Raw genomic sequence first — 23359 nt, forward strand, 5'->3', positions numbered from 1 at the left:
GCACACTGAGCTGTTGTACTGTTTTTCAGATTAAAATGCAAACATAATGCTGAGTACAAACTCGGCTTCTGATTATGGATTTTGTTTTTCCTTGTCTCTTTGGTCGGCCTCATTTGAATCGCTCAAGTTAATTTGCTGCAACATGCATACACACTGTGCTGTAATGTGGCTCTTTTGAAGCTTAGAAGCCTGAAATTTAGGTCTGATCTGTGTTTAGCGTGCATTTTATATTAAATGGCTGCTTTATTCTGCAGTCATAATTTGGGACACAAAACTCAGAATAACTTAACCTTCAAATGCCTCGTTTAAGATGTTCCGCTGAGGGCGTACGAGACAAACGCTTAACCTTAAATATCAGTCTGACTCAGCAGTTAATCCTGATTGGGATGTAGGTGTGTTTACTGTGTGCATCTGCGGAGGGGAGATTTGTTTCGGTAAGACTACAAAAGGCTGTTTTGGGAGCTATATTGAGATGCATCTACAAAGCTTATCCTTTAGTCTGTCCGCATAAACTGAGTCATGATTCAAAGCACGAATGGAAAGGCTGGCTGTGAGTCACACTGCACCCTGTGACAGATTTGGCGAGCACGCAGACACTCATAGTCGCATGCAGCAGAGCCTCCCCGTCCCCCCGGTAAAGCACAGGAAGCTGCACTGTGCCAAACAGCACAAGTGGACTGTGTTTGCTCCCATGGCTGCATCATCCGAAGGTGAAGCAGCTTGTCAGGACAAGACACCCCCGGTAGCTGGATGGAGAGCTGCCTTTCATACTGACGGTCACACACGGGAGCCCTGCTGTCCTCCCTGCTGTCTCTTTCTCTTCACCTCGTCCTCTTTCTCATTTGCAAGTTCTTTCTATCACACACACCATGTTCTTTTTTCCAGATATACACACATATCGCAAGGTCTCCTTCCTCTTAACAAGCATTCTTAAGACACACTTCAGCAGCCTAATCTGACATCAGGGTTCAACCACTTCAATTTTTTTTATTTTCTTTTTATTTCTCATCATATAACCAAGGATTTATCAGCATGTTACCATCTACCCTTTATCATGTAAAAACACATGGAGTGAAACAAAGCACACATTCATATCAGATTCCTCCTCTCGTCTCCAATTTCCTCCTTTTCCTTCTCTGCCTCTTTAATATTTAATGCACTGCTTTTCATGTTAATCACATACATAACTTTGCAGCAATGCCGTATCAGTGGCAATTTTCTAACAACAGTAAAACGTTTTCCCTCCTTTACAGTGAAGCGTTACTGTTTGTCTCCAATAGATAAGGAATAAAGCTATTCTAAGTAATGTTAAAGGCTTGATACAGATATAATAAGGCCTTGACTTTGCATTGAATAATAGTTTGGATTTGGTACACTGACCTTATTCAGTGTATTACCTACAGTGGATGGCAAAATGTCTTTTAGTCACCTAAAAAGGCCCAACTTAGAGACTCAGAATATTTTCCCCATTTTATCTTATCGTCAGAAAGCCCTTTCTGAGGGAGAACTGAAAGTGTTATCCATGCTGTCTTCAAAGCCACCAGACTCCATTGACAAAAGCAGTAATTTAATCTTGCAGAACATAGAGGTAGCTGGTCTCTCGCTGCTTCGATCGGTTAGTTTGTGTTATTGTGGGACTATGCTGTTTTAAAGATTTAGTTCAGATTCACCAAAGTCACACAATAAGTAAAACAAACTGAGCAACGGAGGCAGCAGTCGTGCAGCAAGGCAAAATGTTTTTGTGTCTTAAAAGAGAGCATGAATGGATATAAAGGCTTTGATTCCCTGTTGTAAACAACGGTCTGACGGCAAGGCTTGTGGTAAAATACTCTAAATGGACACAAAAACTGATATTGATTTATTTTTTGTATTTGTGGTGGCAATTTTTTTTTAGATGAAGTTGTAAGTAACCAAGTAACCAACAATGGACATGTTTGAAGTCACATTAAATATAGCAAATTCTGTGTTTTCTAACCTATAATTCATTGAGAATGCAAGATTTCTACCTTTAAAGCATATTATTATTCCTAAAGTATATTTCCACATCATCATACTGTACTTTGCATCATTTCAAGAAGCATAGTGGACACAGTAAGGATATGTCAATGATGGCTTTTTCCCCCTGAATAATAATGACCAACTTTGGATAGAAAAGAAATCTACCAGAATAGCATATTCATATTCAGGTGCATCCCAGATAGATAGATTTAATAGATGGATAGATACTTTATTCATAATTTATTTAACAAGCTCCACAGCCACTAACATTAGTGTTAGTGAGCAGTCAGGAGAGCCAAGCCATGCTAATGGTAATATTAATAGGATTAATAATTTCAACAGCATCCATCTGTCAACCAAGATCTAATTAACAGATAATGAGTGGTTCTGTAAGTTCCCATCCCTTATTTTTTTTCCCCCTATGACTTATATTAATAAAGATCCATGAAGGTCAGATTACCTTAACGTCATTGGCATTTGCTGGCCTTGGCGGGAGCTAATCGGTTACTCTGGAGGCATTAGCAAAGGTCTTGAAGACCTCATAAAGGAGCGTGTCAACAAAGTGACGCCTGTCAGTGCTGGCAGCTGGTCCCCCGGCGTTCACAGAGAGAGAGAAAATGCAGCGTGTAGGTGTTTAATATTAACCGCAGGAGTTAAGTGGTCAAACATCTTTCTTCCTCACTTGCGTGTCAACGTCATAATTCATTAGATCAACTGCAAACCTCTTGATAACTCTGTCTGCATTCATGTCAGCTTGTGATTTGATGCTGTTATTCTTATGTGCCTTTTTGTATTTACATTATTTATGATAACATACAGTAGTATCTGCCATGACCCAGTCATTGTCTCACATGATTACCATCTGAGACTGCAGAGTATTGGATTAATAACATTACATTAATTTTACATGCTGTAATTTTTTTTTTACCATGTACTGTATGTTTCTGCCTCGTTCTATTGTCCTAATTCAGTGTATTTATGCCCTTAATATGCTTACTCTTGTGTTCACCACTCTCTGCTGTTCGTTTAGCTCAGAAGAGACACACAAACACATGCATTCACATTCACAGGCCTGTCTCGCTCTCTGTCTGCAGGGCAGAGTCGGAGCGTAACCCCTGGGTGGTGCTGACCTCGGCCCTGCTGACCCGCTGCCAGGCGTCAGAGGTCAAATTAGACCTGGGTCAGCAGGTTGTCAACATGGTGCGATCCCTCTATAACACCAAGCACAAGCTTCCAGTGCAGGTAAACACCAACACTCATTGTATAATCATGTATGACTGCTTGTGTCTTCTGTAGTTATTTGAAAGGTAGATCAAATTAGTGCAGAAGTCATAAACATATGAACATAAAAAATCACCAATTATGCAGGCGCTGTAAGTAGAATATTCAGGAACTTGTGATATATTTCAGTATTTTCTTTTCTCCACTACATTTCAGAGGAATATCCTGTAGTTTTCAGTCCACTAAATGTATCTCAGATTTATAGTCTTTAGTTACTTTATGGTTTAAGATATTACTTGACAACACAACCACTAATGTTGTGTCAGTTGAAAGCTAACATCTTTAAAGATGCTAACTACACTTAGCATTCTCTTGCCGATTTTGTTGCACAACAGGCTCCATATCTGAGTCTGGGGGCTCAAACCTATCCGACTGAATCTCTCCGAATGTTTCTTTAGCAGAGAAAATACAAAAGACGGCTAAAAAACTACCTCTGCAGTCTACAGAACACGAGCTGTGGCCGGCTCGTTCAACACTAGCCATTTTGATGCGCGCTGCTCTTTCACTGGTCAACCTAGTGTGAGCAGCCATTTCTTTTACTTTGTGAAAACTATTTTAAACAAAATATTATAAAATATAAAAGTATTTTACATACTTTAAAGCATATTTTGACAATAACACATTTGTCTGTGGTGTGAAACTTAAATCACACATATATTTTTGCTTTAGCCGGACTGAAAACTATACAACAGTATGGTAAAATTATCTTCACTTCAACTACTTATGCTGATACATTTGTTATAATAATAAATAATTAAAACATTAATTGACCTTGAAAGTCATGCATAATGAGTACTTTTACTTTCGAAACTGTTAAGTAAATTTTTTGTTGATACGATTAAACTTTCACGCTTTAGAGCAGTTTTACACTTCGGTATTGTGGCCTAAAAAAAAGATCTGAATGCTTCTTCCGCCACTTAAATACAGTGAGGAAAGTGAAAATTAATATTATGAACCCAAGAAAAAAAAAATCTGGCTTCAACACATTTTTATTCCTCTGCTTTCACAGTTATTATAAAGAATACTGTACTAAGCCTGTTTGAATTCAGTGTAACCTCACTATACTGGCACCGTTTTACACCATATCTTAATACAGGAGCCTGAAGCTATTAAGCATGTAACCCACAGCAACATGTTAGCATCAGCTCAGTGCTTTTTGCAATGTACTATAGGCGCTTGCTGCTCTTTGATATCTGACTGCCCGTAATGCTATTCATGCCCTACTGAGCACCATGGAAGTGGTAAGCCTAATGCCATTCTGTATGTCTAGCGCCAGCTGACTGTGATATTAGTTTAGCGCTAATGCTATTCAGAGTGAATAGGCTAGTGTCTGCCTGGCTGTCTAATATTAGTGTGGGAAGAGGGGTGGGAGGTGTAGAAGGAGGCCTTTTACTCTGTTCTGAACAGCTTTAATTTGAATCTGCTGGAATGAAACCGCCCGAGCATGGGGGAGTCAGATTGCATTGTGATATCCATATATTACTGGATAGGACTGCAACAGGACCGTGTGTAGACCTTTTTAAAAGTATTACGTGCCTGCGTGTCTGTACAGTATATGCACATCGATTAACCTTCACTGTTCCGCGCCTACTCTCTTTCCTCTGTTTCCCGCACTCCTCTTTTGTTCTCCCTTACTCTTTTTTTTAACTCACTTTCTGATTCTCTGTTTTCATCCACTTCTTGCCTTTACCTCTCTCCTTTCTTCTTTCATCCATTCTTCATTCATCTATCCATTCATCTACTCCTACCTTTCACTCTCTCTCTCTCTCTCTCTCTCTCTTCCTCTCAGTGTATCAGACACGTAGCTACCCTGCTGCTCCAAAACCAGCTGAGCCTCCAGCAGCCCGCACTCAAACTGATGGCTGAGAGCGGTGATGAGCAACTGCTGCAGCTGACTCTGGATCAGATCAACAGCATGACCTCAGTAAGTAACATTATAATAACCGAGCACAGCGTGGACTGAATGCAGAGATTGCAGATTTCTTCTTTTTTTTCAATAGTCTGTTAATTATTTAGTCTGTATAACATGAAAAAATGTTGATACACTCCCTTCACAGCTTCACAGAGCTGAAGGCTATGTCTTCAGATTTATTTTCTGGTCCAACAAACAGTCAATACCCAAATGTTTTCAGTTTACAGCAAATAGCAGCAAATCCTCACATTTGAGAAGCAGGAACAAGGAAATGTTTGCCAAATAACTTCTGTAATGATATGTAGTTGGGACCCCTTACCACAGGTTATGGTCCTGTTGTGGTCATGATTTTCAAAACTGATTTTCAGGCTTGAAGCTGATTGTCATGTGCATACAGTACTGTGCAAAAGTTTTAGGCAGGTGTGGAAAAAATGCTGTAGAATGCTTTTTGGTTTATTTTATTTTATCAATGAACAAAATTCAAAGTGAGTGAACAGAAGAAAAATCTAAATAAAATCCAGCATCAATTCTTCTTGATGCATTGAGGCATTTTTTCACACCTGCCTAAGACTTTTGCACAGCACTGTGTGTATGTATGTCCTGCACCTCTATAGAAAAGCACAATCGTGGCTAGAGGTAGGGGTGAACACAAAATGTCTTACGTGAAGTTTAACATTGTTTGAAGCCAAAAAAAACAACAACAAAAACTTTGATCATTGATTTGACAAAAAAATGAATGAAGTGGAATCTACATTAAAAACAATTTCCCAGTGCCCACAATTGTTCACACTATTGGAAAGAATGGGCGCTCCACATGCTTCACCACCTCTACTTACAACCTCTCTTGTCCTCTCCTCTCTGCTCTGTGTAAACAGTCTGAAGTTCAGTCAAAATTTCGCAGATTTTTTTTTTCTTTTTGTGATGTGACTGTTGGTCTCAACTGAGTCACCAATGTCTTCTAACTTGCTTTGAAAAGTGCAGAATTTAATGTTTTTTCCAAGATCTGTTGTGTGTAAACCATTTATTTTGGGTCAAATTTTAAACAAGACATGCAGAATATTATAAATTTGAGTTTAAGCTAATGTGCTAATGGAAATGTTTATCACATGATTCATTCAGGGACCATCGGGAATTTTAAAATATGATGATAGTTTATGTTTTTACAGTTTTATTTATCATAGAAAGAAAATTAGTCTTCTAGTGCCTTTCTATGGTAAATGTAATAATTAGATTACTTAATAATTTAAATATACTTACCTTGATTTACCTTGAGAGCCCTCGGAAGGTCCCAGCCCACAGTAGGTAAGATCCAACAACATCATTGTTTCTTATGTGAGTGTACTAAAACAATAATGTAAAAATGTTATAGAAGACCTCTGGGATTGTACATTTTATACTATACTTGTATCCTTTAATAAGTCACAATAGAAAAGGGAAAAAATACGAAATAAAAATGCAGACAGGAAAGCAGACGACTGAAGAAGCCAAATATTCTAAAACCCCTTCATGATCGTAAGATAAAAAAGAAGTTCTCCAAAAGAATCTCAACATTCATCCACTTTCTAACTGTCCTCTAGTTATGTGAAGCCACAATCGGATAAGAGAGTAATAGTTTAAGACTGTGTGGGCCGCTTTCCACTGTTTCCCGATCAGATAAGCAATTGTCACAAAGTAGGCCTCTCAGACCCAGCAGACCCTCTTTTTGTTTCTAGATCAGATAAGAGAAAGCCACTCTATTAAGTGACAGAGCCGCTATTAAATGAAACGTTAAAGCTCCTATATCGCTACACCTGAGCAACACACTGTTTTCATCCCGCAGAGAGAAGTGAGCGGGGCCGAGGGAGGCGGGCGGTTAGAAGGGGAAAAGAGAAAAGATGTGTGATTTAGATGCGGCAGGAGGAAATCAAATGGAGGGGGAATGGGTGTTTAGAGAGAGAGAAATGGGATGAGAAGGGAAATTACAAAGACATGATGAAAATGTAAAATAAGAAAGACAGAGTTGGAGAGGACGGAGCAGGGTGCACACCCTGACTGAAGATGGGAGGAAAAGCAGAGGAGATAAATCAGGGAGAGTTAGAGCAGGGGAGTGTACGAATGGTGCGAGACAGGTAGTGTGTCACACTGCTTTGAGAAATAATCTCGCCTCTGCCACCGAAGAGCCGAACGAACAGGGGCATGTTCAGAGCAGCACAGAACAGTGTTCATCTGGAGATAACATCAACAGAGACAGAGAGAAATTGTCTTACATCTAATACATCTGATAATGTGCTGGCTTGCTCTCACTGTGCAGCTGCATGCATGTGGGAGTGTATTTGCCTGTGTGTCTCTTTCTCTTGTGTGTGTATGTGAGCAAAGTGAGTGTGTGTACCTTGTACTTTTTAAATTGATTTGTCTTAAAGTACAGCATTCTTGGAAGTGTTTTTAAGAGTCTATTCACTCAAATTATTTTTTTTAAAGGTACAGGATGTTACATTTAATGGCAGAAAAATGTGTATTTAGGGATGCTCCTATGTAAAGTTAAGCCAGGGCTCAATGTCTCACCAAAAACTTACAAAAGAGCTAATTCTGCTTCAGGTAAGATCATGTCTGAATATTGTATTACATTAGATATGAAATATGATCCAGGAAGTCTATATTGAGTAACTGGTCCAGTAAGTTTGAAGGCTCATCAGACAAAAAAAACACTGCAGAGCGGTTTTACACTGATATAGCATTTTACAAGTCTGTAAAGTTATCAGTTTGCAACTTTTTGGATTTTTTTGTTGCAATGATTGTGAGATAAACAAATGAAAAAGTGCTTGTACAAAGTAATATACCAGCAGCACCTTACCAGATGACGTAACATTGTAGTATTGCAAAAGTTTAATTGTTTTGCAGCACAATCCTGCGTTTATTTTGCAAGGTCACTCTGCATTAGGGGTGTGTTTCGGTAAGAATCTAGGGGGTAACAATTCAGTGTTTTGCAATATATTGCGATACTGTAGGCAAGACCATTTTGCTAACTTTTAAGCTAATTCTATTATAAAGTATAACAGCATTATGACAATAGTATAACAGTCTAAAGTATAGAGAACACATCACCATGTAACAGCTAAAAAAAATCTGCATTTGCATTTATCATTTATCATTAGTGTATTTATATTTTGTTACACTCCTACTTTGCATTGAAGACTGTGCTGTGTCACTGGACAAGCGTCATTGAAATGAATAAGGGAACTGTGCTAAAGTAATTTTGGGGACAACCTAGGCTAGTGGCCTGCTGTGAATGAATGATTTTACACACACACACACACACACACACACACACACACATATGGTAAAATATGATTGTTCACTGGTCTTCCTCTAAATATTTGCTTTGCCTGCACTTTTTTTTTCTCCATCATTATCAACGTCACCTAATATAAGCATAACAACTTTTCTCAGATCTACAAATAGCCTGGACTTGTCAGCAGCCAGCAATTATCAGATTGTAGATGTCCTCAAGGGGGCATCAGAAATAATTGATTTTAGTTCTGCTTGGTTATTCAGAAATTCAGGTGAGCGTACAGTGGAAGCTTAACTGTAAATTAACTGTTAATATTAATTTACTTTAAGCGGCTCTTTTTTGTCACAGTTTGTTTAAATCAAACATACATGAAAAAATTAATTTACAGAAAACCACGTAAAAGGTTTAAATGTCACTCTTCATTTATTTACCTGCTGTTTCATGTCCACATAATCAAGCCTGAGGTTTGGCCACAATCTACTGCAAACTGCAAAGCACAGCGCTCTAAATTAAACACATAAAAATTACATGTCACTGAGTGATTGACAGGTCTTATCTTCAAGCACTTCCCCAACCGGTGTGTATTCCCTTAGTGCTCTGCTCTGTATCTGATGTCATAGATTACTGTGCACATTGTTTATGCACAGTATCAACACATTTTTTTTTTCATAAGAGAGATAGCCCTGGATCACACGCACACACGCGCACACAAAAGATTCATTGTGAAGATTAGTTTTTAATTAAAATGGTGTTATAGAAAACCACTTGACACCAGAAGTAAATGAGAAAAAGTAATTTATTTTGCTGTGGTGTGAGATTTGCGTTTATTTTGCTCCACATTTACTGTGTTTTGCGTCGCTGTGGAGGAGACCACAGTGGGCGTAGGGGTGCAGGAGGAGGGAGGAAAAAAAGAAAGGAGTGGGAGTAGAGTATATGAGCTGAAAGGGAGACAAAAAAGTGGTAGAGAGAGCAGGTAATAAAGGAAGCATTGTTCTCAAACATGCAGGGAAATACAGCGCGGGCATAGAGGCTTTTGTTTCTCTTCACTGGGAAAAGAACCATGTGTGGCCTCTCCTCTCGCTCTTCCCGCTTCCTTCCCTCCTATCATTTCTTCATTTCCCCTCCTTCCTGTTCCGCTCTGCTCCTTTTAGTGAAGATGTATGGGCCATGGAGGAGCAGAGGGGAGCAGTGAAGCAGGGAGCCAGGGGTTAACACCATCCTGACTAATGGAAGATAGAGATAACGGATGGATAAGAGCTGTCCTGCCGATATGAATGAGCTGTCAGAGCAACGTCTAGATATGGCTGCATGTTTGCACGAACACACACATTTAGGCCTAAAGATGTGATCAACTCCAAAGTTTGAGGGCAGTTCTCTTGGCTTCTCAACTTTTCTTTTTTTTTTTGTCCTTGTTTTTTCCACGTGCTCTTTTCTCGTTACATAACGATAACAATGGCAGATTTACCACCAACAGTTCTTCAGCTTGGTTTCAGAAGGAGGTCCACAAAAACAGGTTTCTCATTTCAAGCCAGAGGCCACCAATTTCACCTGAAATGACTACCATTGCCAGCAGGTTTGATCATCTGATCATCGAGCAAGCAAATTAAGCTAATACTGATTCTGCAAATTGGTTGAAACACCATCAGTTGACTTTTTAATGTTTCCAGCTGATTTGTTTTAAAATGAGAATTTTGTAAATGGGGTTTTAAATATGCATTTGATGGTTTAATACATGATATCATGCGAAAAGACTGAAAGTAGCCAAAGCTAAAGCTGCATGTCCAATGAAAAAGTTAGCGTCCCAACCAGTTGGCGATTAATTGGTAACATTAGCATAAACTCTGATAGCATTCAGAGCAGCTTGTCATGGATGTCACTGACAGGGGCATTTTTAAAGTAACTTGAAGCCCTGCAAACTAATTTAGTTTGTCAATGATATGCTAACCTTGGGAAAAGGCTAATGCTAGGGGCCTACTATAGGAAGTAAGCTAGTTAGTTGGACATGCTAACAATTGTAGTTTAAATTAGCATGCTGTGTTTTCCATTCCTCAAATTGTTGCTCTTTTGGTTTTGTAAACAGTGTTGTCAACTTTTTTCCAATGAAAATAGCTAGCACTTGTCGCTAAAAGTCATCAGATGATGTCAAACTCATTTGCATATTGGTGCCATAATCTGAAATAATTTGCAGAAAGCTTCATGGTTGGTTCAGCTGACTGCCTGGGCACGGTGAAGAGATCCTGTTCTGTTGGCAGAAGAGCCATGGACTGATTAGTAGCAGCTTGCATGGGAATTGATACATTTTTACTTTTCCCTGATGATCTGAAAATGTTGCTGAATTTGTCAAGAAGACTCTTTTTTTTTTTAATGTCACTAAGACGTGTTTTCAAGTTGGTAACACTGTTTGTAAGGGGAAAAGACACTCCCCATCTCACTCACTATGGAGACAGCCAAAGGGTTCTCATCACATACACCTTTTTCATCTGCCCACTGAACTAAAGACAAGGTGTGTGTGTGTGTGTGTGTGTGTGTGTATGTGTGTGTATGTGTGAGTGAGCGTGAGTATGAGTATGTGATTGAGTGATAATGTGTCCAATTGCTTGTTTAAGTGGGCTTGTTTACAGCTTTTGTGCCATATTGGACCTGTTAATCTAGCTCTGTTTGCTTGCAACTCAGTGCGTTGATCCCTGATTTGCTCACTGCACGTTTGTGTGTTTGTGTTTGCACATGTGCGTCACAGCCCACTTTTATTTTTATTTTTTATTTTCTGGCTTCACAGCCTCTTCTTCTGTCACTTTCAATCATGTCGTGCTGTAAGCAAGGACTCTTTACGGTTGTGTGTGTCCGTGCACGCTCAGTTCGGTGCACCGCTAAAGCCTGGGGACAGCTAGGACGGAGGGATGGGAAGCACAGCCTGAGGAAGGAGAGAAAAGGAAGAGAGAAAGGAGGGAAGGAGATAGTTGTGTGTTGTCTGGCATTCCAAAGAAGCTTTATGATTTAAATGATAAAAGAAGGCTTGGCCATGCATTATGTATTAGGCATTGTACGTGTACGGTAATTCCAATTAAGCTCTCAGCCGGGTTTAGCTCAGGGAGAGAGAGGGCGGAGGGAGACGTATACAGGAAATGAGAGACATGCAGAGCAAGAATAGAAAACAAGGGTGTTAAAAATTGACCAGTCCAATCAGGAAACATTTAGCAGCCATTGAAGACAAGCAGGGAGGACAACCTTGGCTGTCTTTCACAGGGCGAGACAGCAAGGAATGAGAAAGTAATAAGAAGAGCAAGAAGGGAGGGGGGGGGGTTGGACATCTTATGGCTACAGTTTGATGTGTCAGTTCTCTTGTCATGCTGAGTGTTTGTTCGTTCACTCACGGCACACGCCAGCTGCATGCACGAGTACACACACACAAGTGAGAGAGAAGATGCCTCTTGTTTTCGCTCCACTGAGGAGACAAAGTGTTGTTTGAACCTTTAGAGACTATTTGGAGGGGCTTTTAACCTGACACCCACACACATACCTGTACGGCAAAAAAACATACACCGAAGGACAGGTTTTCATGTTTTCCAAGCTGTTGACCTTTGAGAAAGAAAGGAAGGCATGATGGATGTATTCCCTCCTCAGTCAGATTGTGTTTGCGATGGGCTGTTTGTAAAGGCTAGGCCCGGACAGACTGCCGGGGAAACTCAAAAACTCAAAGAGAGAGAAAGGGTGAGGAGGGGAAGCCTCGCAGGAGGGGGGAGGCAGTATGGATGGATATACAGGTTTGTCAGGGGTACAGCGGATTGGATTGTTAGCTGTAGTCAACTTGAAGGATGCTGTACCTGACAGCTGAATGTCAGTATAGTGGTGCTTCAGTCATTGTCAGATTTTTTTCCCCCTGCAACCAAAATAAAAACAAAGTAATTTCCCTCACAATTCAGAGGGATTTTCTTAATTTATATCCAGGTGCCATGTTTTATTCTTCTTATGAATATAGTCCAATGAATCTTATTTCCATAAACTGCATGTATTTTGTCTTCACTCTGTGTTAAAACCATATTTAGATGTGTGTATCCTGGGCTGGTTCAATGCTTTTACCATAAAGGTGAGAATATGGGTGCACTTTGACTTTAGCCCCGGCTGGTTTGACCCGGCAGATCGAATGACGAGTGGCTTGACCGCAGTCTTTTTCTCAGTCAGCTCCTGTGCTTGTTGGTGGTCAAGAGGCACCCAGAGCGATGCAGAGGCAGGTGATGGTATTTTGATGGTATTTATCTCTTTCAAAGAACTTAGATATGTTTTATTTTTTAGGTATTTGATAGACAGTTCTTGGAAGTGTGTTAACTGAAGTGAATAATGTCTTACCGCTTCTGAAACATCACGTCCTCGGTCCAGGTAACAACATTCAGAAATAATTGAAAACAAATCTCCAAGCTAAACGATAGAACATACTGTAAATACCACCCATAACGAGATATATGAGCGTTGGTCAAAATGACCCAGAGGGACAGTGTGGAGTGTTTCAAATATAGCACACACGTCATTATACACATGGAGTACAGTCATGGAAAATATTATTAGACCACCCTTGTTTTCTTCAGTTTCTTGTTCACTTTAATGCCTGGTACAACTAAAGGTACATTTTTTGGACAAATATATTGATAACAAACAACAAAACAACAACAAAAATAGCTCATAAGAGTTTCATTTAAGAGCTGATATCTAGACATTTTCCATGGTTTTCTTGACAAGGATTTTGGTTATTATCAAGAAAACCATATGGTTAGATATCAGCTCTTAACCACCACCACAAGGGTGGTCTAATAACTTTTTCCATGACTGTACATAAAAAAATGTTCCCTGTTGTGGGAAAAGGGAATATCTTATCTTACATACAAGTATGGCTAGCAGTTGTAAAAAATGTTGCCGTTTCATTGAATTTAGGCTACAAAACCACAGACCTAGGTTTAGTGCAAAAAATGTAAGGCGTTATAAAAGACGGTTTAAATGGTAAATGAATGTACTTAAATGTTACAAGGACGACGTGACTACCGGAAGTGACAAAGTAAAAATGTGATGCACAAAACATGAGGAACAGAAGTTCAGTGATGTTTGAATCATACTTTTGTTTTCACATGGGACACAAACTCTGTTTTCCTGGGCAAATGTCCGACGTCTGTTCAACCCATCCAACACCCCTCCCATGCGACTTCCGTCCTCTGAACTCCGCATCCCCGTCATTCGTAATTTCTACTTCAACTATGCATGATTATTTCAACCTTAAATGTAAAGTTTATTTCAGTTCCTTGCTGGTTTGTGGTGTGAGGGGTCCGATAGGCAGAATAGGGCAGGAAATGCTTTGCAGTCTACCCAATATAATAACATAGGAAACACTGCGATTATTATATTAAAGCAAACTCTTTATATGTGTAAAACAATGACTTGAATAACTTATATTGTACTAATTAAATGAATATTTTGTTTTTTTGGGGTAATAAGCTTATTTTCTTTGATCCTGAGGGCAAGATGAGAAGATTGACACTATTGATGTCTTCTGCTAAATATGAAGCTGGGGCCGGCAGCCTGTTAGCTTAGCATAGCATAAAGGCTGGTAGTAGGGGAAAGGCCTAAGCTGGCTCCGGTAGCGCCGCAAGTGATTGTTTTTACTTTTCTGTTTTAGTACAGATTAAAGCAATAAGATATACAGCATATGTGTTAATTAGTGAGATTCAGAGGTGCTGTCGACAAACTTTGTTACCTTTGGATTGCTGTTTTCCCTTGCTTCCAGTCTGTATGCAGAGATAAGCTAATTGTCTCCTGGCTGTACTGTAGCTGCATATTAAATTGCTGAATATGAAAGTGGTTTTGATCTTCTCGTCTTACTCTCTGCAAGAAAGCACATAAGCAAAAATGTCGAATTGTTCCTTTAATTGCAAACATTTTCAGAATGTTAATTTGATGTGTTATTATATAATATAATATGATTCCCCTGAAAGTTAATAAATGAAAATATTGAATTATCACCCATCTCTTCCATGCTTTCATGAAGTTTCACAGTATAAAGAAGTAGAAATTAGTTTTTAGGTTATAAATAGTGTCCAAGAGGAACTTCAGTTCTCTGAGAAGGAGTGGCTGAAAGGGATGGCTGTAATTGCGACTTTAGTGAAGAATAAAAAGGAAGCATAAGAAGATTATAGATTCAGGACAGTATGTATAGGCAGTGATAATTTAAACTTTGTCATGACACTCGGCTGTCTACCACATACTGCATCCGTACAGTAGGTGTGAACAACGGACTCCTGAAATGTGACAGAGCTGTTCATACTGTAAAAACGACATAAAGTTATCTGCTCCGCTCTGATATCAAGATTCCCCTCCATCCCTCCATCTCTCTGCTGCTCCTTCACATCTATTTTCAGCTCGACTGTCAATCCAACTGGCTCTGAGACTCAAATCTGCTGTCTCTCTTGACACCGTCAAACAGTAATAGCCTGGGAGGTGTACATGTGTGTGTGTGTGTCAGTGTGCACAGAGGACCAGGCCTGTGCTCGAGTGATGTTTTGTGCTTTTCTCTCTTACATTATGGACCAGGAAATGCAGGAAAGACAGAATATGTGTATATTTACAAGTAGTGCGTGTTTCTGCCCGTCTGTTTACAGCATGTATACATTCTTGTCCCTTAATTGGTCCTAACACAATACTGAATCTTTGGCTTCTAAAGATATACACATACAGTGTAGTCCAGAATCACTAGATGTGATAATATATGTATTACATATGTTTCTACTTTGTAAAATAGTATCCCCTGCACATGTAGAGCCATGTGTATTCTGTAGGTGTGAGCCCTCATTACAGCCGAACACAGCAGAAGGTGATTTCAGTGATTAGCACGCCTTCAGGTCAAATCAAGTCAAATGTATTTGTACAGCCTTTAATCACGCTAATAGCTTCAAAGGGCATCACAAGGCCATATTAAATAAAGTGAAAATATTGAAGAATAATTCCGGTTTAGTACATTTTTGGTCTTATTTTTAGCCATGCTAGCGGTGTGGATCTAGGGATGGCAACGACAGCCTCTCAGTGCACCTCTTAGGTTCAGACTAAAATATCTCAATGACAGTTGAATAGTTAGCAAACGTTACCTTGATTACACAAGGTGTTTGATATGGTTAACATAATTTCTTCTAAGTATCAGTATGTCCGCATTTGCACTGTGAGCATGTTAGCATGCTGATGTTAGCATTTAGCTCAAAGCACTGCTATGCCTTTGTACAGGGCAGGACTGTATAAAAGAAGTGGATGTAGACACCGTGACATTACACATTGTTTGGCGGACTTTTATTTTGAAGCCTTGAATTTAGCATCTTGGTTTTCTCATCTTGAGTGACCATATTTGGACGAGGTTGGAGCAGAGGGGGTTACACAAAGGCCAGGTACCATCTTTACTGACATGACAAATCAAGAGAGAAGTAGGGTCATTTTCTCATAGACTTCTATAGTTAGACTTATTTGCAGCCAATACAGTCACCCCCTGCTGGCCATTAGAAAGAATGCAGGTTTAAGGCACTTCTGCATGAGTTTTGACTATCATTTCTATGGGTACGATTAGTAACAATTGCATTCACCAGTTAATAGTTGCGATCTGATAACGTGACAATGTTGGTGTTTCGACCAGAGCAATAAACATAAGTTGTTAGACAATAAGACTTGTTTTACTGTAGATAATCATACATCTAAAATGTGATACTTTCTGTTTTTATTTACATTTTACACCATGTCCCTCAAATTGTGTTTTTTAAATACCTTCCCAAGGTTCATAATTAGTTAGCTGACTAATCCTTTAAGCCCCATTTGAATTATAAATTATTGCCCAAACTGCAAGTTGTAAACGTCCAAATTACCTACCTTACCTGCTGTAGTTGTGGCCCCTAATTTTTTCTTGTGCAGTGAAGGATTTTTACTCTCACTTTTGGTTTTACCTCCAAACAATGCTTAGTAATCTGGCTTAACATTGAACCGTTGTGTTTCTTACCCCGTCTCTGTCACCGGATCTCAGGAAATACTTTTATGCTCCTTTATCCGTGAAGTTTGCAATATATTGAGTTCCAAAATAGGTCAACGTTCAGCTGCAGAAATCCCATGCAGAACATTTGTTCCGGGCCTCTGTTGAGGCTCAAAAATCCAAAGTTTGAACAGTTAAGTTGACTTAAAGTGCCTCTACTTTCACTCTTCTAGTGTGAATCCATCCTTTGGAAACAGTTGGTGCACTTAAAAATGTATGCATCTAATGCTTTCAGTGCCTTTGTCCTCTCCAGCTCTCTCCTTTCATCTTTCTCCGTCATACATTTTCCACTCTCTGAAGCCCTCTCTGTCTCTCGTCTATTCTTTCCCCCTAATTCTCATTATAATCGGATGACCTCTTCGTCCACCTCTGTCTCTAAATTCAAAAATGTCTCTCGTCTGTCTTCTCTGTCTGGCCCTCCTCCCTCCCACGGTTTGTCATGATTCATCTGGGCCTGTCTCTCAACAGGAGGGAGAAATTAAATTATTAGTCATGCCTGACATCCTGTATCTCTGTAACAGTTTATATGTCAGCCCTGTGTCTCCCTTTGGTACCAAAGCAACCGTGAACTTGTATTGTATTTAAATGCTAAATCACATCCAGAATACTTTCACAGAAGTAGAAACGGAATCTTGGGACGAAGTGATAATATTCCTTTTCAGATCTGCCTGCATTACTACAGGATAAAATTTATATTATGTGCAAAAAAAAAAAAAGATCACTGATTCCATGAGGGTGAAGTGTCATTGTCAGTGACAACAGTTGGATGTCTCTCAACCCTCGCGTGAGACGTTGGGGTTCACTAATATCCCTCATCACAGTCGAAGTGATCCGTTTTTACAGTTTTATGTTTTTTAAAGATGAATTGTCCTTCAAGGAGAGAAAAATGGAGCGAGGCCGGCACAGAGATGAGAGATTTTTGAGGTGAGGGAGAGAAATTCATCCGTCTCTGCTCTCCTTCTCTACTACAGAAGACATGAGCTCCACATTTATAATTGATCTGCCTCAGCTCCAGAAATACCCTGACAGAGACTGGCTGTTGTCTGTGCATGTGTGTGCGTACATTTTTTGCGTGTATAGTTGTGCAAGCTTAATAATAGAGACAGCAAACAGGTGAGAGGATGCAGGAGAGAGGGGCTGACTCACACACAGACGGCTCTTCCACCCCGGCACTCAGCTGTGCTTCTGCGTGGCCTGTAAACCACTCACAGCAGCTCCGGCGGCGTTTAGCTGGTTGAATTTGCATGCAATTCATCGATGTAAAGAGGCGGAAGATGGGATTAAAACATTACGTAAAGGTTTGTTGATGATTGTGTGAACATGTGTTCAGAATGTTTTTTTGGTAACTGACAAATGTTCCTCTCAAAGAACTGCAGTGTGTGTGTGAAGGGACATGCCATGGGAACGGTGGCGAGTCACAATGTCAACACGGGATCTGACCCAACACTCTGACCTCATCAGCTTTCTTCAAGCGTGTAACATTGCAATGACACACAGTGGAAATACTGCTGCTGCAGCAGGAAGCTACAACACGTTGTTTTTAGAAACTGCTGGTGCTGGTAAATCTCCAAATCTACTGACAGAGTTTTATCAGAGAGTGTTCAATCAAATGGCCCAGTACATCAGTACAGACATGCAAAAGGCCCCACCACCTCTCCTACAGAGGAGCAAGACACACACTTTCAGTTTAGCCTATTTTTGATGTAGTTTTGTGTCTCTTTGAAGTCATTTTGTGTCTAAATTTGGTAATTTGTGTCTTTTTTTGTTTTGTTGCGTCTCTTTGTAGTAATTTCGCATCTTCTTTTTCCTTCTCATTGTTGTGAATTTGTATTAATTTTGTATGTCTTTGTCGTTGTTGTTTTTGTTCTTATGTAATAATTTGTTTTCTGGTTGTTTTGCATCTCTGTGGTCATTTTTGTCCCCTTTTTTGTGTCACTTTGTAGTTGGTCTCGTCTTTTTGTAGTCATTTCATGTTTTTTTGTGGTCACTTTGAGCCTCTTTATAGTTCTTTTGTGTCTCTTTGTAGTTGTTTTCTCCTTTTCATAGTTGTTGTGAGACTCTGCGTTCCGTTTGCAGTCGGTTTGGTCTTTTTGTAGTCATTTAATGCTTCTTCTGTCATTTTGAGTGTCTTTTTTTGTCAGTTTGTGTCTTGTTTGGTTGTTTTGTTTGTCTTTGTGGTGACTTTGGCTTTTTGTATTCATTTTGTGTGTATTTAGTTGTTTGGTGGCCAATTGTACATGTTTTTGTTCTTTTGTATCTATTTTTGTTTGATTTGTGTCTCTTTGTGGACATCGTGTGTCCCTTGTTGTTTCTTTGTGGTCACTTTGAGCCTCTTTAAAGTTGCTTTGTGTCTCTTTGTAGCGGTTTTATTCCTTTTCATAGTTGTTGTGGTCCCTTTGTAGTTGGTTTAGTTTTTTGTAGCCTTTTTTTGCTTCTTTGTTGTCATTTTGAGTGAGTTGCTGGTAGGACCATCTCTCTTTAAGGAACATTTGGCAGGTGGAGGACAGGGGGGGGCCCATAACACTTTGGGCCCCAGGGCCTGTGCCTGTTAGGCTGTTTCAATAATCGAGCCACGGTTATATATTTGCCAAAATTGTAGCAGTGAGGTTTGGCATGTATTGTATGAAGTGAGTTCCTCGTGACTCCATTACCACACGTGTGTTTACACTTTCTCCCTCCTCTCTTTTCCCCCAGGACACAGCCTCCTCCTGCGACGCTGAACTCCTCTCACTGCTCCTGGACGCAGGGCTCCTGGTGGGCTGCGTCTCCTCAGCCCTGTACCCCCTGCTCAGCTCCCACATGCTGTCCCACCAGCAGGAGGGCGGCTGGGACGTAGAGAAAGCAGCCGCAGAGCTGATGGCGGCGGGCCACGGGCCTGAGGCGGGCTCCCTGCTGCTGGCTCACCGCGGGACCCACCAGGCCCAGTTCACCTTCAACTCTGCCTTGGCCGTTCTCAGGAAGTGGCTGTGAGGGAGAGAGAGCGCGGCGGGGAGGCAGCTTGGACGGCGGCCACGGACTGCGGTGATGAAGCAGATTTAGGGAATCAGAGTGGGAAGGTGTTGAGAGAGAGAGGAGAGGAATTAGATTGGATTGAGATCTGACGAAGCCGAGGCGAGAATAGAAGCGATATCAGACCTCTGCATTTTGTTCTATAATTGGGTTCATCAACTGAAGACACGTCAACAGCAGCTGCAGTGTCTGCCTTGAAGGTATAAGAGCGGATACCTTTAATGAAGAAACATCTGCTCAATTAGAAACACACACACATACACGAATACGGAAACACAACCTCTGCTGTCGCTCCGTCATGATTGGATGTTCAGACTGAGGGCTGATCAGAAAATCTGCTCGCGTTTATTTGTGTGTGTGTCCCATTGTGTGATAAAGTAATTGAGCAGTAGCCGGGAAGCAGTGGGTGGATATTAGCCTATTGTTCCGTGACAGGTTTGCCTCTTTGACGTCCCATCGTTAAACACCCTGCCTCTGCTCCATTGTTTTCCCCCTAATAATGTCTAATTAATTCCTTCTAAACAAATTAGCCCCGCAGCTGCCCCGCGCTGTGTGTTCATGTGTGCGGATGCACTAATACTATAGCAGCAACACGGCGGCGTCTCACGTGGCGCTAATAATGATGAGAAATAAACATGTACGTGTGCTTATGCACACAGTGAAGCTGTCATGTTGCTTTGTTTCACTTTATAATATGTAGGTTTTATTTTGTTTCCCACCTTTCAGATCCGAAATAATAAAAAAAATCTAATGAAATGAGATTGCGTTTCTATTTCTTTCTTTGGAATAGTGTTGATGGAAAATTGCACAATTGGGCGACATTTAAGTCTTTGCAATCTTTCCCATGCACGTCTCTGTGGTGTGATTTTTTTTTCTTTGCTAAAGAAAAGATTTTTCAAAGGCGACCCTGTTAACATTTCAGTGAGTTCTACTTTTCTTTTTAATTAATGTTTTTTTCTTTATAAAGGTTTGTGTTCCGTCTCACAGTGAATGCACTCACAACATTTGCATTATAATTACAGAATTTTTTCATTGTTCCAAGATAATTACAGCCGTCTGACCCAAACATCCAGCGAGTGTTTTTCTTGCCCTCAAATGCACTTTGTGTTTTGTTACACACTGATTTTAAAGTATTTTCTCTCACTGGTCAGCACATGCGTCTCCATAGGGGAGCAGCCAACTGCTTGCTCCCACTGTGCCGTCACAGAAAGCATTTGTAACTCTTTTTCTGCTCATAATTGCAAATGGGAATAATATTTTTTTTTTGAGACTTTAGCTGCAGGGCAAAGAAAGTGGGCGAAAAAAATCAAAGTTTCTAATTTAGCTTGTTTGTCAAAGTGTTAGAAATGTGATTTTTCGACTATGTGTTCAAAACGGAACTAATGAAGTGATGCTGACTTCAGGTCCCCAGAGCAGCCGGCTTTCGTAACAGCTCAACAAAATAAACCTGCTTTATCAAAGTAAAACATCCTTTTAATGAACAGTGGGAAGGAATGAAAGGTTTGAATGGTGATCAGGTAACAAACATTCACACTTTCCACTTTATTCTTTTCAAATTTTATATTTTATTGAGTTACTAATCACCGTGGTCACAGGCACCCATTCAGTCAGCTTCCTATTCTTAATGTTACATGAACACTTCTGACAAAGAGGGAAGTTTTTATTATTTTACATGACATTAGGAAAAGAAATCGTGTGCTTCCACACAGCAATCAGGATTTGAAATAAACTGTAATCTTACAGTATGTTGTCATGCCAGTTGTAGTCGAATCTTTGTTTCTGAACATTAACTTCAATTGTTGCTTATTTAGTCATACATGTTTGATATTAATGAGAAATACTTTAAGCCACCAACACCACCTAGTATCAAATCCTAAATTCCCCCTGCAGGCATGTTTTAAAGTATGTAGAAATACTCTATGATGATGCTATGATTCATATTTTATTTAAAATGGTAAAACAAAGTTTGCACAGATACAAGTCAGTAAAGCTAAGGTCAGACATTTTAGGAGTCATAAACCTTAAAATAAAAAAGACATTATTGAGTAAAAACCATATTATGTGATGTTCAAAGTTGAAGAAAAAAAACATACTATTGTATGTTGAAAAATTTAAAATTTAAAAAAAACCCTAATAATGCTAAAAATGACAGTTATAGTGTTTTGTAGTGTAATATGTCCAAAAATTTGACAAAAACACCATTATATGATATCCAAAATTGAAAAAAAAGCAATGCTATAGTGTCGAAAAATGGCAAAAATTGTCAAATTTTAAAACGCCCAAAAATGCTTAAAAAGGCTCAATCATAGTCTGTTGATACATATCGTAGTATAGTTTGTCCAAAAATGACAATAATAATTTAATGAAAAATACCATATTATGGGATGCCCCAAAACTGAAACAAAAAAACGCCAAGCTATATTACATTGTAAAATGTCAAACAAAAATGGTAATTGATTAATTATACTCTGTTGATACATACAGTGCATATAATTTTTCCAAAATGTATACAACAACACCAAATTATGTGACTTGTGTTTTCGGTTGTGGTTAATTTTTTTTTACACATGCTAAAAATCAATGTGACGATTTCTTGCAAAAGCAGCATTTTAGATTCTCCTGCGTTACATGAACCAAATTGAACTACAAACTACCTTCAGAAAACCAACATTTTATAAACTGTTTGCTTGTTGCCATGCAGAAAGACCTGACAAAGCATCAATTCAGGCTTTTTACACATCAGCATGATGATGTCATTATTTCGGCATCCACGATCCAATGTTGATTAAGCTTGCGCAAGTAAAGTGAAGTGAAAATTAGCTTGTTTTGAGGCAGATTTTCAGAAGCTTTAAAATATTCACTGATCTCTGCAACATGCTTCAGTTAATGATCGAGGAGGAGCAGCTTGTTGAAAACTAGCTGAAACTGTTCTTGGTGGCTACCTTATGGAATTGCGGCACCAGTGGCTTTCAGGGACCATTTAAATCTGTTCAGGCACTAATAAGCAGATCATGTTTCCATATTTGCTTGTTAACTTTCTCCTGCTGTTCTTAATCCCTTTATTTAATGAATAAACTTCAGAACGATTGCAGCATGGTTTTTCTGCTTTTTCCACTGCATCCACAGACTAAATAGAAGTTAATTTCTTTAAATTCCCCCGTGGTTATGTTTCTACTTAATTCAGCTTGTTTGAGATCCCCTTATCTTTTTGTTCCATGAGTGCACAGTAGTATTCGCCTGCCTAACCCCTCTGTCATTTTTAATACTTTAAGGCTCGCCAAAATAAGAGTATTTTCAATATTGTGAAACATTCGACAGTAATTCACTTTGGCAGGCAACATTTAAAACAGCTGCCGGAGTAGCGGAGCTCGTATCCGGCTAGAAATTGAATAAATGGCGGTTGCTTGGAGGTATTTACCCTGACAGCAATATTGCTGTGTTGCAGGCCCATATATAACAGATGGGGATGGGCCGGCTGGGTGGTCCATATATCAAACAAAAGAGTAATGAATCTCCCCACCTGTGGAGAGAGAAGAGGGAAATGAGACAATGCTTGTGTCAGTGAGGGGCCACATGAAAATACAGCCAGACACAAAACTATCAGACGGGCTTTCTGCGGGCCGGGCTGCATTAAGTAAGTGTCAACATTATATCATAAGAGGAAATAATACTGTAGAGATTAATGGGTGAATTTCACAGCCTTCCACTTGTTCACTCATAGCACTGCCGTTTAGTGCTATTCTAAGCCAGAGTCAGACACTGATAGTTTTAAAGATGACTGGGCTTTACAGTCTTAAGAAAATACACTGATGTCCATTCCCTTGTGTCAGACAAGTTCTCTCAACCCTGC

The 23359-nt window shown here is 39.7% G+C and overlaps 1 protein-coding gene across 1 annotated transcript in view; it reads left to right on the forward strand.

Annotated features, from left to right (window-relative positions):
- nbas (NBAS subunit of NRZ tethering complex) overlaps positions 1-20346 on the forward strand; it is a 216237-nt gene extending 195891 nt beyond the window's left edge. Inside the window, exons 51-53 of the mRNA XM_059355813.1 lie at positions 3093-3240; positions 5069-5203; positions 19195-20346. Of these exons, the coding sequence (XP_059211796.1) occupies positions 3093-3240; positions 5069-5203; positions 19195-19470 (559 nt within the window). The 3' untranslated portion in view covers positions 19471-20346. The remainder of the gene's footprint in view (positions 1-3092; positions 3241-5068; positions 5204-19194) is intronic.
- Positions 20347-23359: the final 3013 nt, after the last annotated feature.

This window comes from Centropristis striata, chromosome 18, assembly GCF_030273125.1.
Source record: "Centropristis striata isolate RG_2023a ecotype Rhode Island chromosome 18, C.striata_1.0, whole genome shotgun sequence".
Classification (NCBI taxonomy): Eukaryota; Metazoa; Chordata; class Actinopteri; order Perciformes; family Serranidae; genus Centropristis; species Centropristis striata.